Genomic DNA, 16,448 nt, shown 5'->3' on the forward strand with positions numbered 1-16,448 from the left:
GGGTGGGGCCCCTTGTTCAAGACTTGAATTCAGTCATTCAGAGAACAACCTATCTACTAACCCTAAAGCAGATAAGAGTGAATTCTGTCTTGCACTCTATGTCCCTAGTTATCCACTTGATCTTACTCTTGAAATGGGAGGCTTATTGGACCAACGCCGGTGAGCTGTCCTCATCTATGCAAATATAAGGATAATTTCGTGTGAACCTAGCTCAGGATTAAGATTAAGTTATTTAGGTCATCAATAAAGGAAATAGTCAGTTTTATATAGTCAACAGTGTTATAATTTAAAAGTGATTATTTCATGGTTCCAGTTTTATGTAAACTCCTTACATGGGATGCCCCCACTTCCATGTCTCTACATGAACGATTTAGGATTACATCATTTGTACTAACTACAAAGTGGGTTGCATCCATGGTGTTTCTTGAATAAGGTTGAATAAGGCACCCAACCTTATTCATACACTATAGACCGTTTAGGTTATAAATTCAAACTTGATCCACATTTATGTCTCTACATAAAGTTCAAATATACACTAGATAACCTCGGGACCTTAGTTTATTGGATTCAAGATTATACTATTTTATTTTCACTAATAAGTCCTCAATAACTATTTTATTGAATATAATGTAATTTAACTACAAACTACTAGTTTTATGACATAAATTCCAACAAAAAAATAGTTTCTACCTGTTCTGTTCTCATTTGTTTCTTTGGAAAATTTTAAGAAATAGCATATTTTTGGTTTTATATTTCAAAAGTGTGTAGTTTTAGAAAACTCGCAATTTTGTTTTTCTTGAAGTCAATCTCAACCGAGATCAACTCCAACATTCTTTCCAAATCTAAAAAACTCTTTAAAGAAAATTTCTTGGTATCTCCCGGCTGAGTGCGCCACTGAAAAAGTGTGTTTCTTTTATTAAAAATTTAGAAATAAAGACAAAGAAGCCAAATAACGTAACGAGACTTTGGATATTAGAATAATTTTTTCTTATAAATTTTTGTTCCTTGAGAGCATCAACAATAGCAACCTTAAACAAATGGGGGTTGTTCGATGCTTTACAAGGTTGTTTGATGATGTCATTTTATCTGCTACCGGAGGAAGCCATGAAGGGGAGCTCTTGTTCAAGAAATTCCACAATATTCTTCCTTTTATGACTAAAAATGAAACTTTAAACTTATCTATGCTATATTTGCATTAGCTTTAATGAAATCTTTAAGGTGTGTCTATCAAACAAATCAACCCAACAACCTTTGTGATCCAATAGACCAATGTTTAACACACAAAAAAATCTTTCAAAACAAAGTCTATTATTGTAGGAAGAAGCTATGAGGTTGAACTGAGCTTGATGAAGACAAAGTTCAATAATTTTCTTCTATATTGACTAAGAAATGACTAACCCTAGAAAAGTGATGGAGGAGCTTCCACGTTAGTCATCTTCTTTAATTTATGGCTAAGATATTTGATGTAATAAGAACAAAAGCTGTAATAGGTTAGTTAAGCTGCTGTTAGTTAAGCTATTAAGCTGTAAACAACTGTCCTCAATTAGAGCTATTAAAAATGTAATTAGTTAGACCTCTCAATTGTTTCTAAAACAGTTATTTGTAACTATACTCACAAGGAACCTCAATAAATACCCCCATCTCTCAGCAATTAGGCAAGAGAGAATTCATTTTTTAATATAATTCTACTTGAATTACGTCAAGTGGTATCAGAGCAACCCCGATCCTTGGACGGATGGCTGGTCGAAGAGGAAACAACCCAGCCGCGGGGGATAACTGAGAGCAAGAGGAAATTGCCACCCTCTCTCCAAGGACATCTACGGTATGCTTGTTGGCCGTCGAAGACTCCTTGGGAGATTTGCACGGAAAGGTCGATAGAATGATGGATTTCCTGGACACACTGACTTGAAGGATGGATGAACTACCAGCCCCGCGCGAGGATTGAAGCCTATGCTCAAAAAGATGGAAATAGAGGGGGCCAACGGGCATGAAGGAACTACATAAATTTTCCTAACCAAATAAACAACCAAAGAATGAGACCAATGGATATACCACTGCAATATGCCGACGATAATAGTCAAGAAGAGTACGAACATTGCCAGAACATGCAAGATCATCATGATTCCTCCAGTGGTGACGAATAAGGAAACATTTGGAATGATGATGGAAAATTTCAAATGGCCTAAGGCTATAGAGGACAAGAAGCACAGAGAGAAACTTATCATGATTACAAGATGAAAATCGACCTACCAACTTACAATGGTAAATGCAATATTGAGTCTTTCCTAGATTAGATTAAAAACACCGAAAACTTCTTTAAATATATGGATACTTCAGATAGAAAGAAGGTACACCTGGTGGCTTTAAAGTTAAAAGGAGGAGCTTCAGCATGGTGGGATCAGCTGGAAGTAAATAGACAGAAGAGTGGTAAGCCTTCTATTTGTTCATGGGAAAAAATGAAGACACTACTAAAGGCACGTTTCCTACCCCCGAATTATGAACAGACACTATACAGTCAGTATCAAAACTACCTTCAAGGAAGTCGATTGGTGGCTGAATACATCGAAGAATTCCATAGACTGGGCGCAAGAATCAACCTGAGTGAAAATGAGCAACATCAAATTGCAAGATTCATTGAAGGACTACGATTTGACATTAAGGAAAAGGTGAATTACATTCTTTTCGTGTTTTATCTGAGGTCATCTCCCTTGCAGAAACTGTTGAAGAAACGATGACTGTACGCTTGAAGAACTCCAACAGAAGGGCAGCATGGGAGACGAACCCCTCCAAGAAACAATCTTATGGCAAGAAGACAGATGAACAACCTTCGACATCAGTGGTAGATAAGGGTAAAGCTATTGATATCCAAGAGACAAACAAGAAGAAGGAAAGTGTAGTCAGAGGAAAGACCCAAAACAACTACACACGCCCATCTTTGGGCAAGTGTTTTCGATGTGGAGAGCTCGATCACTTATCCAACAATTGTCCGCAAAGGAAGACCATAGCACTAGCTGAAGATGAAGACACCTACATGAGCGAAACAGATAGAGAAGAAGAAGAAGAAACAGAGCTAATTGAAGCCGATGATGGAGATCGCATCTCCTGTATTGTTCAAAGAATCCTCATTTCCTAAAGAAGAAACGAATCCCTAACGTCACAGCCTATTCAAAACGAGGTGCACTATCAATGGAAAAGTCTGTGATGTTATAATTGACAGTGGGAGTAGTGAGAACTTCGTGGCAAGAAAACTTGTGACTGCTTTGAATCTGAAGACATATCCACACCCTGATCCATATAAAATTGGATTGGTAAAGAAGTGAGGAGAAACCTTAATCAACAAAATCTGCACTATACCACTCTCCATCGGTAACAACTATAAGGATCAGATTATGTGGTAATTGAGATGGATGTGTGTCACTTACTACTAGGCAAACCTTGGCAACATGATACTTGAACCCTACATAGGGGGAGAGAAAATACCTACGAGTTCCAGTGGATGGGAAAGAAAGTTATCTTACTCCCATTTGCAAAGAAAAACACAGAAGGCATAAGGCAAAAGAATAAAAGGCAGCTTTTCATCACAGTAAGTGGAAAAAACCTATTGAAAGAAAATGAGCAAGATCTTTTGGGATTAGTAGTCGCTGACAAATCCCAAGGAGGAAATAGTGAGATTGTTGAACCAAGGCTGAAGGAATTATTTGTAGAATTCCCTCATTTAAAAAAGGAGCCACAAGGACTGCCACCACTTCGTGACATTCAGCATCAAATTGATCTTGTTCCAGGAGCATCACTACCTAATCTATCCCATTACAGAATGAGCCCCGAAGAATACCAAGTCTTACACGATCATATTGAAGACTAACTAAAAAAGGGCCACATCAAGCCAAGCCTAAGTCCATGCGCTGTACCAGCACTACTCACACCAAAAGAAGTTGGAGGATGTGTGTAGATAGCAAAGCTATTAACCGAATTACTATGAAGTATTGGTTTCCTATCCCTCGGATTGGAGATCTTTTAGACCAACTAGGCAAGGCTACGATCTTCTCAAAGATTAATTTAAGGAGCGGCTATCACCAAATACGAATCAGACCAGGAGATGAGTGGAAGATAGCCTTCAAGACAAATGAAGGATTGTTTGAATGGTTGGTAATGCCTTTTGGCTTATCCAATGCGCCAAGCACTTTTATGAGGTTGATGAATCAAGTACTACATCCATTCTTAAACCAGTTTATAGTGGTTTACTTTGATGACATCCTTGTGTATAGCAGCAGTCGTGAAGACCATCTACAACACCTAAGCAAATTGTTTCAAGTTTTGACTGAAACAGAATTATATATAAATCCAAAGAAGTGCACATTTCTCACCAAGGAAATCGTCTTTCTTGGGTTCTTGATCAAAGAAGGAAAGATAGGGATGAAACCTAAGAAAATAGAAGCTTTACAATCTTGGCCAGCACCAACATCCATCAAAGAAGTGCAAGCTTTTCTTGGCTTGGCATCTTTCTACAGAAGATTCATCAGGGATTTTAGCTTAATAATGGCCCCCCTAACCGACTGTTTAAAGAAAGGAAATTTCAAATGGGAACATATGCAGCAACAGAGTTTTGAAGAAATTAAAAGGAGATTAACTTCTAGCCCTATTCTTCAATTGCCAGATTTCGCATCAACATTTTAAGTGGTTGCTGATGCTTGCGGAACTGTAATTGGAGTTGTATTATCCTAACAAAGCCATCCAATTGAGTATTTCAACGAGAAATTGAGTACATCAAGGTAGTCTTGGAGCACATATGAACAAGAGCTTTATGCCCTTGTTCGAGCACTCAAGTAGTGGGAACACTATCTCCTATGTAAGGAATTTGTACTTCTAACAGACCACTTCTCTTTAAAATATCTCCAATCACAAAAGAGCATCAGCCGGATGCACGCTCGATGGATCTCTTTCTTACAGAGATTTGACTTCGTCATAAAACATCAATGTGGTAAAGAGAATAAAGTAGCAGATGCCCTATCCAGAAAAAGCTCCTTACTCACTCTCCTATCCATGGAAATCGAAGCATTCAAACACCTTTCTAGCCTTGAAGAAGATGTTGATTTTTCCAAGACATGGCTTAAATGTAGCAACTTTATCAAAGCTGGAGACTTTCACATAATTGAAGGTTTCTTATTCAAAGGAAATCAGTTGTGTATTCCAAACACATCACTTCAAGAGGCCCTACTGAAAGAAGCCCATTCAGGAAGATTGGCTGGACACTTCGGGCAAGATAAGACCTTTGAAATAATCTCAAAGAGATACTATTGGCCTCAGTTGAGAAGAGACTGCAATAACTTCGTCAAAAGATGCCCTACTTGTCAAAGAGCCAAGGGCACAAGCACAGACGCAGGCCTATACTCACCACTACCTACCCCAACTTCCATTTGGGAAGATTTATCAATTGATTTTGTGCTTGGACTGCCCAAAACTCAAAGACAACATGACTGAGTCATGGTTGTGGTCGACAAATTCAGCAAAATGACACACTTTATACCTTGCAAAAAGACAAATGACGTCATCTACATAGCAAATCTCTTATTTAGAGAAATAGTTCGATTGCATGGAGTACCAAAGACTATTGTCTTTGACCGGGATGTGAAATTTCTAAGCCATTTCTGGAAAACACAATGGAGAAAACTTGATACGACACTTAAATACAGCTTAACAACACATCTCCAAACAGATGGCCAGATAGAAGTGACAAACAGAACCTTAGGCAACTTGATGCGTTGCCTCAGTGGAACAAAACCGAAGCAATGGGACTTAGTTCTTGCTCAGGCAGAATTTGCCTTCGACAATATGAAGAATAGATTGATCAACAAATGTCCATTTGAGGTTGTATATACAAAACAACCAAGGCTAACCTTTGACCTAGTATCACTCCCCACAGCTGTGGACACCAGCTTAGAAGCAAAAAAGATGATATAAATGATCCAAAACTTACATGACGAAGTGCACAAACACCTAAAAGAAACAACTCAATCCTACAAAGAAGCAGCAGACAAAAAGAGAAGACAAGCTACCTTTACTGAAGGAGATTTAGTGATGATTCACCTCAGAAAAAATTGATTCCCAACTGGAACATACAATAAGCTAAAGGATAGACAACTATGGCCATTCCGTATCATAAAGAAAATTGGAGATAACGCCTACAAAATAGTACTACCTCCAGACTTACACATTCATCCTGTTTTTAATGTGGCAGACCTAAAACAGTATTATGCTCCAGATGATTTCAACTTGGCCACCTAAATCACTCGGGACGAGCTCAATGCTAGGGGGGGTGATGATGTAATAAGAACAAAGGCCGTAATAGGTTAGTTAAGCTGTAAACAACTGTAATCAGTTAGAGCTGTTAAAACTGTAATTAAATGTTTCTAAAATAGTTACTTGTAACTACTCACAAGGAACCTCAATAAATACCCTCATCTCTCAGCAATTAGGCAAGAGAGAATTCATTTTTTAATATAATTCTACTTGAATTACGTCAATATTTTCCTAGAAATGACTAAAAAGTATCTACTCCTTAGTTTTTAGTTTCCATTTTAGCCTATTCTTAAACTCAAGGACATCTCGGGCTCATATTACATAATGCTTATGTTCTTTAGTTCGGGGCAACTTTGGCTCGTGATCATTGACATAATTGCTTTTGTTTTTCAGCTCGTTGCATCTTCGGGCTACAATGGCCTAAAAATAGTTAACCCAAATGCTTTTGTTTTCAACTCGAAAACTATCGTGGCAAATTTGACTCGAGAAATGTTTGATAAACTTCAAATTTTTAATAAAAAACGTGGTGACACACTCGACTGCAAGAGAACGAAAAATTTCCTTCAAAGAGCTTTTTAAAATTTGGAAAGAATCTCAAAGTAGATCTTGACCAGATTGACCTTGAAAAAAACAAGATTACGAGTATTTTAAACTTGTGCTACTTTTCAAATATAAAACAAAAAAGGACTGGTTTTCGTCGATTTTACTTCTTCTCCCCTATAATTTGTCCATTTACGATTACCCACGATTTATGTCCTCTCTTGGTCGCCGTCGTCCACCTACACCCATCCAGCCTCTTACTTACTCCCAGTCGCTACCCCCCTTTGGTCGCTGGAGTCGATAGATCGGCTGTCTCTCTCGATCGCTCACCATCTGCCTCTCTGGTCGTCCATCACCGTGCGGCACTCCATCTTTTTCTTGCCGGTAATTTGCCAATCGACTTTTGTTTTTTCATTCTTTTGTTTGATTTCATACTCTAGGAGTTTTTATTATATTTTTAAATATCCAGGAATTTGTGGAGCTAAAAATATCACACTCATTCCTTCTTCGACTGTTTTTTACCATCCTCCCAGCCTAACTGAAAAGTTATTTGAGGTCAGTCCCGTTGATCTAAAGTTTTGGATTGGTTAAAATTTGCAAATAAAATGAATAAATTGATTTAAAAAATTGAAATTATTTATGGATTATGAATCCAATTTGCTAGATTGTTATGAAATTTTAAATTTGGTTAAAGTTTGTAAAACGAAGGGATTGAAGTGATAAGAAAAGTGCAATTTATGTATGGATCACGTACCAAATTGAATAAGTTGTTCTGGATGGCAGTATTAATAAGATGCACTCCTTAAAATTGTACGATGTCTTGAAGATTAGGATTAGATTCTGTGACTATCCATTAAGTTATGATAGGCTTAGCGTTTCATTAATTCAAATGTAGAAAGGTATGAGATGCGATTTACTTGTTTATGTTGGTTTCACCAAATGCTGGTGTGACGAGTTAAATTATTTTTATTTGACTTGTTCTGATAAATTTAGTTGTCGAAGGATATTTCTATAGATTTCCCATTTCTTCTGTTGTGCAGTAGGAAGGTAAGGAAACATATTTATAGGAACATTACTGGTTAGGGGATAGACCTTTCTGCTCCACAGTTCCCCATCTTTGTCATTTCTTTTCCGTTGGGTTTAGTTGCTCTTTGACCAGTAGAGAAGCAACTGTTGTCATTTCTTTGTTGTCGTTTGGGGGAGTTTGACTTTAAGCAGGAGATAGGATTTGCGCGCCAGGAGTCCTGGCAATTTGTAAGGATTCTCATTGAATTCATTTTCTCTTGTCTGTTGGATCCTTCTCGTTCTCCTTCTAGTAAGTCTATTTTTTTCAGCCTTTTGGAGGATCAAGATTTCTTAGAAAGTGAAATTTTTTACTTGGCAAGTTCACATGGACAAAGTGAACACTTTGAATCGGCCCTAAAGGAGGATATCATTGTTAGTGGGCCTTTTTTTTTTAATTTGTTCTTTCAAAGTTTTGGTTTTGTGCTTGCCCTTCAAAGGGACATTAGCGTTCTATTCAGGAAGTTCCTCCATCCACCACTTCTTGAGAAGGGTTGTTTCTTGTGGTTGGGAAGGTTTTGCGCTATTATCTTCTTCTTCTTCTTTTAAATATGAAAGTGTATGCTATCATGTAGAATTGTGTAGGAGAAAGGAACAAAGTGTTTAAAGGGATGGAAAAGGAGCCCAATGATGTTGGGGTTCTTATTAGGTTTCATGTTTCTCTTTCGAATTTGACTTCAAAGAAGTTGTTTTTACTTTTATTTATTTGTTTACTTTTGTAATTACTCTGTAGGCACTATTTTATCTTCTTTGGGAGGGTTCTCTTTTTTGCAGGATTGGTTCATCTTTTTCTTTAATGAAAGTCATTTCTTTTTAAAGAATGTTTTGTTCAAAGTGTCAATAAGTTAGTGGATGGGCCAACTTGCACGTACCTTGACTAATCTCATGGGACAACTCGCCTGACCTACAACATTTAGCTGTCAAGAAAACCCATAGGATATTAGATTCTAGGTAGGTGGCCACCATGGATTGAACCCATGACCTTTTTTTTTATATATATACATATTCTCATTACCACTAGGCCAACCCTTTAAATTTTACAAGTTTACCATTTTTACAATAAGCTTGTTTAGTTCTATTTTTTGTTTATTTTCATGATAAGTTTTTAAATTTGTTTAAGGTTTATTATTATGTTAATGTTTTGATAAGTGTGGCTGTTTGTGTCGATTTGATTTTTTTCTACAATATTTATATTCATGATACTTGGGAGTTTTTGTTGTGTTCATCAGTTTTTATTAATTTAAATTACATTTACAAGTTTTGAAAAGTTAGTTAAATTTAGTAGCTACGCTTAGAACTTTTGATAAGTTAATTTGGATGTTATGCTCATGAGTATTGAAAAGTTAGTAGTTAAATCTAGGAGTTAAGTTTATTAGTTTTAATTGGTTAAGTTTTGATGTTATGCTTACAAGTTTTAATAAGTTTAGTTGTTTGTCTTGATTTAATGAGTTATTTGTCTTTCTTATGATGAGTTAGTTACCATTTGATTTTATGTTTGCCTTGATTTATCGGCAACATCTTTCTTAGTTGAAACCTCTTTCTTTTAGTTGTGGGTTTGGCTTGTATTCTTTCGTTTATTTTCGATGAAAGCAATTGTTTCTATTGAAAGTAAGGCAAAGAGCACACACCGGTTTACGTGGAAACCCGAGAACGTGGAGAAAAACCACGATATTTTGTTTTATTATTTTTTTTGTAATTACAGAGGTACAATTGAGGAACTTAAATATAATACAAAGAATAAAGAAAAAAGGAAAATAAATATTTATGGTAAGTTTTCCATAAATACAAAAATCTAACACTCCCCTTCAAGTTGGGACATAAATATCAATGAGGCCCAACTTGCTAACACAAAAATCAAAGTTTGGTCTGAGAAGCCCCTTGGTGAGAATATCAGCAACCTGTTGGCTAGAAGGAATGTACGGAATGCATATGCTCCAATTGTCAAGTCTTTCTTTGATGAAATGCCGACCAATCTTAACATGTTTAGTTCTATCATGTTGAACTAGGTTGTTAGCAATACTAATAGCGGCTTTATTATCACAAAAGAGCTTTAATGGAGTCTCACATTCCTGATGAAGATCATACAAGACTTTTTGGAGCCAAATTTCCTTACAAATTCCCAAACTCACTGCTCCTGGCCACAACACTTTGCTTCTTACTCCTCCAAGTTACAAGATTGCCCTAAACAAAGGTACAATAACCAGAGGTAGACTTTCTGTCAACAACAGTTCCCGCCTAATCTAAGTCAGTATATGCCTCAATGGTCTTTCTGTTTATTTTTTTAAACATCAGCCCTTTACTAGGTGTTGTTTTCAAGTATCTCAGAACTCTGTTGATAGCTTCCATGTGTTTCTCATAAGGAGCCCGCATAAACTGGCTGACAACACTCACAGCAAAGGAAATATCAGGATGAATATGGGATAGGTAAATCAATTTACCTACAAATCGCTGGTATTGTTCTTTATCAATTGGAACTTGATCATCAGAGTTTCCTAGTTTACAGTTGAATTCAATAGGAGTGTTAGCAGGAAGACATCTCAACATACCTGTCTCGGTTAGCAAATCAAAAGTGTATTTTCTCTGAGACATGAAGATGCCTTCTTTAGATCTGGCCACCTCCATTCCAAGGAAATATTTCAAATTTCCCAAATCCTTGATTTCAAATTCATTACCCATTCTCTGTTTAAGTTGACTGATTTTTGTCTGATCATCTCTAGACAAAACAATGTCATCCATATAAACTATCAAAACTGCAATCTTCCCTGTCTTGGAAACCTTTGTAAATAAAGTATGTTCCAAGTGTCCTTGACTGTACTCTTGGGACTTAACAAAGGTAGTGAATCTGTCAAACTAAGCTTTGGGAGACTATTTCAGACCATACAAGGATTTGTGGAGTTTACACATATGCTGACTAAGCTGGGCTTTAAATCCAAGCGGGAGGTTCATGTAGACTTCCTCCACAAGGTCTCCATTCAGAAAGACATTCTTAACATCCAGCTGGTATAGAGACCAGTTTTTGTTCACCGCATCAGATAGCAGGACTCTAACAGTATTCAACTTAGCAACTGGAGAAAAAGTTTCTGAATAATCAATACCATAGGTTTGAGTAAATCCTTTTGCAACTAACCTTGCCTTGTGTCTGTCAAGAGTACCGTCTGTTTTGTATTTGAGAGAGAACACCCATTTGCATCCCACAGTTTTGTGTCCCTTAGGTAGAGCACTAATCTTCCAAGTTCTATTTTTTTCAAGAGCTTTCATCTCTTCCATGACAACATTCTTCCATTCAGAACACTCTAAAGCAGTGTAGATATTTTTCATTATTATGGTAGAGTTAAGACTTCCTGTAAAAGCTTTGAACTGTGGAGAGAAATTATCATAGGAAACATAGTTGAAAATGGGATGTTTAGTACAAGACCCGGTACCTTTTCTTAGAGCAATGGGAATGTCAAGAGAGGGATCATACTCATTAAGTTTCCATGTATGACCTTGTTCAGCTTCATTGTTACTGGTTTCTGTTCCGACCTCAATCTCATTACCACTATTCTTTTCTTTCACATTTTCAAGAACAACAACATTAGACCTGTCATTCTCACTCATCGTATTATTAGTACAAGATTCAGTAAGGTTTTCCATACCTTGATCTCGAGGAGGTTCGAAGTCTTGGACTAGAGCTGATTGCTCAACAAGAGACTCAACTTCCTTTCTAAGATTCCTCTTATCCTAAGTTTTTCAAGGAACTTGATTCGTAGGTAGGACTATGTAATGAGGATCTGGGCTTGGTATGGTAACAAGAGTAGGACTGGTAGACTCTAAGGATATCACCCAGTTAGAGTTAGACTCTTCACTCTCATTCTCCCCTTAAAGATGGCTAACGGTAAAGAAAGGACAATCTTCGAGAAAGGTAACATCTATGGAGACAAAGTATTTACGGGAAGACGGGTAACCAACAAAAACACATGTCTGAGTCCGAGGAGTAAACTTAGATGGGTTAGTGCTTGTAATTGCCACTAGTAGAGGACCTTGCACTAAAAGCAGCTGAGTTAATAGAAGGAGTTGTAGAAATATTCATATCACTTGTGCGATCTTTCTCGAGGCTGATTTCAGAACAAACTTCCATTAGGGAGGGAATCGGTCTCTGGCCTAGTATACGCCCTCGAACTACATCAAACTTAGGATTAAGACCAGCAAGAAAGTCATAAATCCTGTTAACCTCTTCAATTCTAGAATACTGTAAACCATCAGTGAGATCTCTCCATACTAGTTCTTTGCATAGGTCCATCTCCTGCCAGATAAGAGAAAGCTTATCAAAAAAGGATGTGGCATCCATGACTCCTTGCTTGAATTCATGAATTTGCTTCCTCAGCGTGTATAGGCAAGAGGCATTCTGACGTTTGGAGTAAAGTGTCCGGACCATGTCTCAAATATCTTTGGCGGTTGCAGCAAACAATAATGGCTTGCCAATCTGGGGTTCCATAATGTTGATCAATATGGATCGAAGAATAGAGTCCTCTGCCTTCCAGTATCGTTCTTGTGGGTCACTTGGTGGAGGACGAGGTATTTCTCCTATCATAAAGCCAAATTTATGTCGTCCTTCAAGGACCATCTTCACTGACTGAGACCATGAAAAATAGTTATTGTCATTCAACTTGTCCCCTGAAAAATGATATGCGGTAGACTGAGCCATTGTATTAGTCACATAAGGAGAGGATAAAGTAGGGAACGAGGTTATCGGATTCTCAGAATACCAGTACAGAAGTATTGGATGTCATCCCTAAGGTAGCCTCAAGTGTTGCAATATGTAGTCGAAGCCCTTCCAGTTGCTACTGAGATATTCCCGATGAAACTTGCACGTTAGGGTTGGAATGTGCCAAAGATTCACCAACCTCAAATATTGAGTGAATTTTAGTATTCTTAATATCGGGATGATGACTTAGGTTAGTGCGTGGTAGGGCATACAAATTTGACGGCAGAAGTGGTGGTTGTCAGCCGGAATTAGGTGGCAGTACACAAATTGGTGAGTGGGAGCAATATAGACCGTGGATGAAGAAAGGGTTGTATGGATGGGTTGGTTGATGCCATCTGTGGAGGAAGGGCCGACGCGTGTATCTCCGGTGGCGTCGCGTGGTGGCGCGTGAGGGGTTATCGGCGGTTCGGATGACTGCGGATTTGACAGGAATGAATTTTTCGATGTTTTTTGAAGGCAGCGGAACCATTCATCCATGGTAGTGCTTATTCGAGCATCGACGGAGGCGGCAACGACGACACTAAAACTGTCGACTGTCTCCTCTGTTTGATTTCCATCATTGGTTGTGTTTTCTTGGGTTTCTAGGGTATATTCAATGTCCCGCTCTGATACCATATTGAAAGTAAGACAAAGAGCACACACCGGTTTACATGGAAACCTGAGAACCGGGAGAAAAATCACGATGTTTTGTTTTATTATTTTCTTGTAATTACAGAGGTACAATTTAGGAACTTAAATAGAATACAAAGGGCTAAGAAAAAAGGAAAAGAAATATTTACGGTAAGTTTTCCATAAATACAAAAATCTAACAGTTTCTATATTAAAAAAAAAAACCAAAACGTTATTTATGTTCTTTCTTAGCTTTTAGGTGTGTAAATTACATTGGCAGGGACTGTAGAACGTATGCTCTGGTTTCTACTTGCTGCTGCAGCTGCATTCACATTTGTTAGCGGTTGTAGTCTAATTTGTTTTGCCTTCTGCCTCTGCCTTGTTTGTTCTGGTTTTTGCTATTTGTTTATCTCTCTAGCATTCTACATACTCCTATTTTGAGCTAATTTTCTGAAGTTTCAAGAAATATGTAGCTGTAGTACTCATGGAATATTGAGAGAGCTTTTTGCATTTGAAAGTTCCAAAACTGGTCCCGTGGAAAATGCAAATGAAAGTTCGCTCTAAAAGTGATATTTTAAATTTGTAATCTAATTTTACAGTCGATCTATGAGCTTAGTTTGCATTCAGTCAAAGTCTGTGTCTGGATTCTGGTAGGTAACTTGGTGAACCAAAAACTGTAGTTGCTTCTTAAGATTACTTGTACCAACATCTCCAAACCGTTGAAAGGGGATGAGAATAAGCTTGCTTAATCTTTGCCTAATGGTACCACCGAGATCGTGTCATTTGTGGAGAAAGAAGAAGATTACAACATCATTCAGAACTCATAGAAAACCATGTAAAATTATAATGAGCAGAAAGAAATTGAACTACTGGAAATTTTTGGCATGGGGATGCCAAAACCTCTTAGGGGATGTTTGAAGCTCTGAGTGGGTCATTGTAGTCTATTGGTTAAAATAATTAATTTGTAGACTAATAGTCTATGTTTAGGATGCAGTATGTGAAGCATACTAGTATGAGTGATTTGGACTAGTAATACTATATTAATCTTAGACTATAATAGTTGAAAACACGAACTATTATAATTGAAGCCCCTGATAGCTCACTCCACTCTCTCGAAGTTGGGAGCTTAAACACCTTAATTACAATGTCACTTATGGAGCGTTTGGGGCAATGAGTTGGTTATTGTAAACCTAGGTTTTGTAGTTGGGTTATAAAAGTTTGTGTTTGGGGTATAGATTATTTTAGTTTGAGTTATATTAGTATATTTTTTAGGTGCATTTGTTGTATCTTTATTTCAAAACAGTAATTCTCGAGAAAAGAATTGAGAAATCTTTATTAAAGTCAAGAACAATTACAATATAGGATTGAAATCGAATTGTAAAATACAATTTGATAGAATTTCTCCCTCTACCGTAACCCTATATCTCAAGAGTATACAGTGAAGACTTCAACAGAATTTCTAACTAACTCACTTTTCTCTCTCCTCCTATTTATAATACCCAACAATGGTCCCCCACTGGTCTCCCACTTCTAACCGATTTACTCCTAAGACAGCTCATCAATTCTGTACATTCTTTTCTTTATTCTTCTTTTTCCTACTATACTGATGTACAATCGGAGGTCTTACAGCATTGTGTGGATTGGATGACTCTTTGCTAACTTGGAGATTGATGCATTAAACATCATCTTGAAGAGTTCCGTGAAAAACATTATAACTACCTAAGTGAAAAAGGCTTCTGCACCTTGCAATGAGAATCAATCCGATTCTAAATTGTTTAATCGAAGAACTGAAGGCTTCTTTTGGCATCAAATTGTTAGTGGTCTAATCACAGAACTGGAGGCTTCTTCGTGCCTCAATGTGAATTAAACAAATTGCAAGTGATCTAATCTTAGAGCTGGAGGCATCTTCCATCGGTTATCCATAACATTAGAGGAGAGCCATGAGGGGAAGGGGAACGTTCATTGTCTACAGCCGGGTAAGTATAGTAGCAACATTGGCATAAAGTAGTTTCATAGTAGATTAATATGGGAGAAAGAACATTAAGCAAACTGTTTCAGCTGGATATGACATGGGGATGGGTAATTAGAAGAGTAGTTGGTGCCTGGTTGTTCAGCCATGAGCTTATTTATTCCAACTCGAGAGAAGATATGAGAATTTTCATTGATGAGCTAAAAGATTAGAAGTGATACTAAACATGCGTCGCCCAAATAATCAGATCTGTCCGTAAGTTTACAATGTGCTTATAACAGGTTTGATGACCAATAAAATGAAAGGCTGAGGATTGGGTATAACATACTTATGTACATACGTACATGTATAGTATATACACGCACACACTATCTGATATATTGTCAGATTTTGTAATTGAAAGATTCTGATCTTTTGTTTTTTATTCTTCTTTTTCGCTGTGATCATTGGTAAATTAGATGTTTATGTTAATTACAGTAGTATTTGCGTTATAATAAAATTTTTTTCTTCTGACCTTCTTGCCCTGTATGAAGTTTATTTCATTTGAGCTCATAGGCAAGTTTGTCTCATGCTAGAATTTCATCCTCTTAACCCTTTTTTCCAACATTCTTAACACAATCCTTATCTTGTAGGACCAAAAAACAGCAAAGAGCACACAAGAACGTGTTCTGTACAAAGTAGTCTCTAGAGTTCCTGTTTCGTATCCAAGCAGCTGAGGTAAATGGGTCTGTGGACACTACTAGAGGGTTGTCTGCTTCTTGCTAATGCACTGGCAATTCTTAATGAAGATCGCTTTCTCGCTCCGCGAGGATTGAACTTCTCTGAATTCTCAGGAGGCAGAACAAAGTCATTCAAAGGGCAGCTTATTGGCCTTATCTACGCCACACAATATTTAAGAGTTCCTCTCATAATGCTAAATGCAATCTGTATCTTTGTAAAGTTAATATCTGGATGATGAGCCCCAACCGATATGAGATGTCAACTTCAACTCTGGAAAGATATGACTATCTACCATATTATTATGTTCTCTGTTGTAATGTAACAATGGACTGCTTTTAACTTCTGGATTTGTGGGAACACGCATATTGCACCAAGAGCCAAATTCTTTTCGGGACATGTCAAGGTAGAACAGAGTGGAATTTTGCTATTTTTTTTTTCCTTTTAGAAACGAGATATCGTTAACTTGGTTTCGTATTGGTCTTGCATCAAGATTACGCCATTTCTTTT

General features: G+C 37.3%; 1 protein-coding gene across 5 annotated transcripts; it reads left to right on the forward strand.

The window, feature by feature from the left end:
- Positions 1-6,995: 6,995 nt before the first annotated feature.
- LOC103485539 (uncharacterized) lies at positions 6,996-16,315 on the forward strand. 5 transcript variants are annotated; one of them, XM_051081928.1, is made up of 4 exons: positions 7,002-7,221; positions 7,307-7,392; positions 8,633-8,850; positions 15,854-16,315. In XM_051081928.1, the coding sequence occupies exon 4, from the start codon at positions 15,943-15,945 to the stop codon at positions 16,174-16,176; it is 234 nt and encodes a 77-aa protein (XP_050937885.1). In that variant the 5' UTR covers positions 7,002-7,221; positions 7,307-7,392; positions 8,633-8,850; positions 15,854-15,942; the 3' UTR covers positions 16,177-16,315. The 5 variants fall into 5 exon arrangements, 4 of the variants coding, with proteins under 4 accessions (XP_050937885.1, XP_050937884.1, XP_008441413.1 ...); XM_051081927.1 differs by lacking the exon at positions 8,633-8,850 and adding an exon at positions 14,882-15,228; XR_007819352.1 differs by lacking the exons at positions 8,633-8,850; positions 15,854-16,315 and adding an exon at positions 14,882-15,229 and having other exon boundaries at positions 6,996-7,221.
- The last annotated feature ends 133 nt before the right edge of the window (positions 16,316-16,448 follow it).

This window comes from Cucumis melo, chromosome 3 (genome assembly GCF_025177605.1).
Source record: "Cucumis melo cultivar AY chromosome 3, USDA_Cmelo_AY_1.0, whole genome shotgun sequence".
NCBI lineage: Eukaryota > Viridiplantae > Streptophyta > Magnoliopsida > Cucurbitales > Cucurbitaceae > Cucumis > Cucumis melo.

Bases quoted from the DNA above. Each gene is read 5' to 3' on its own strand.
- LOC103485539 (XM_051081928.1), top strand. From the start codon at position 15,943: ATGGGTCTGTGGACACTACTAGAGGGTTGTCTGCTTCTTGCTAATGCA.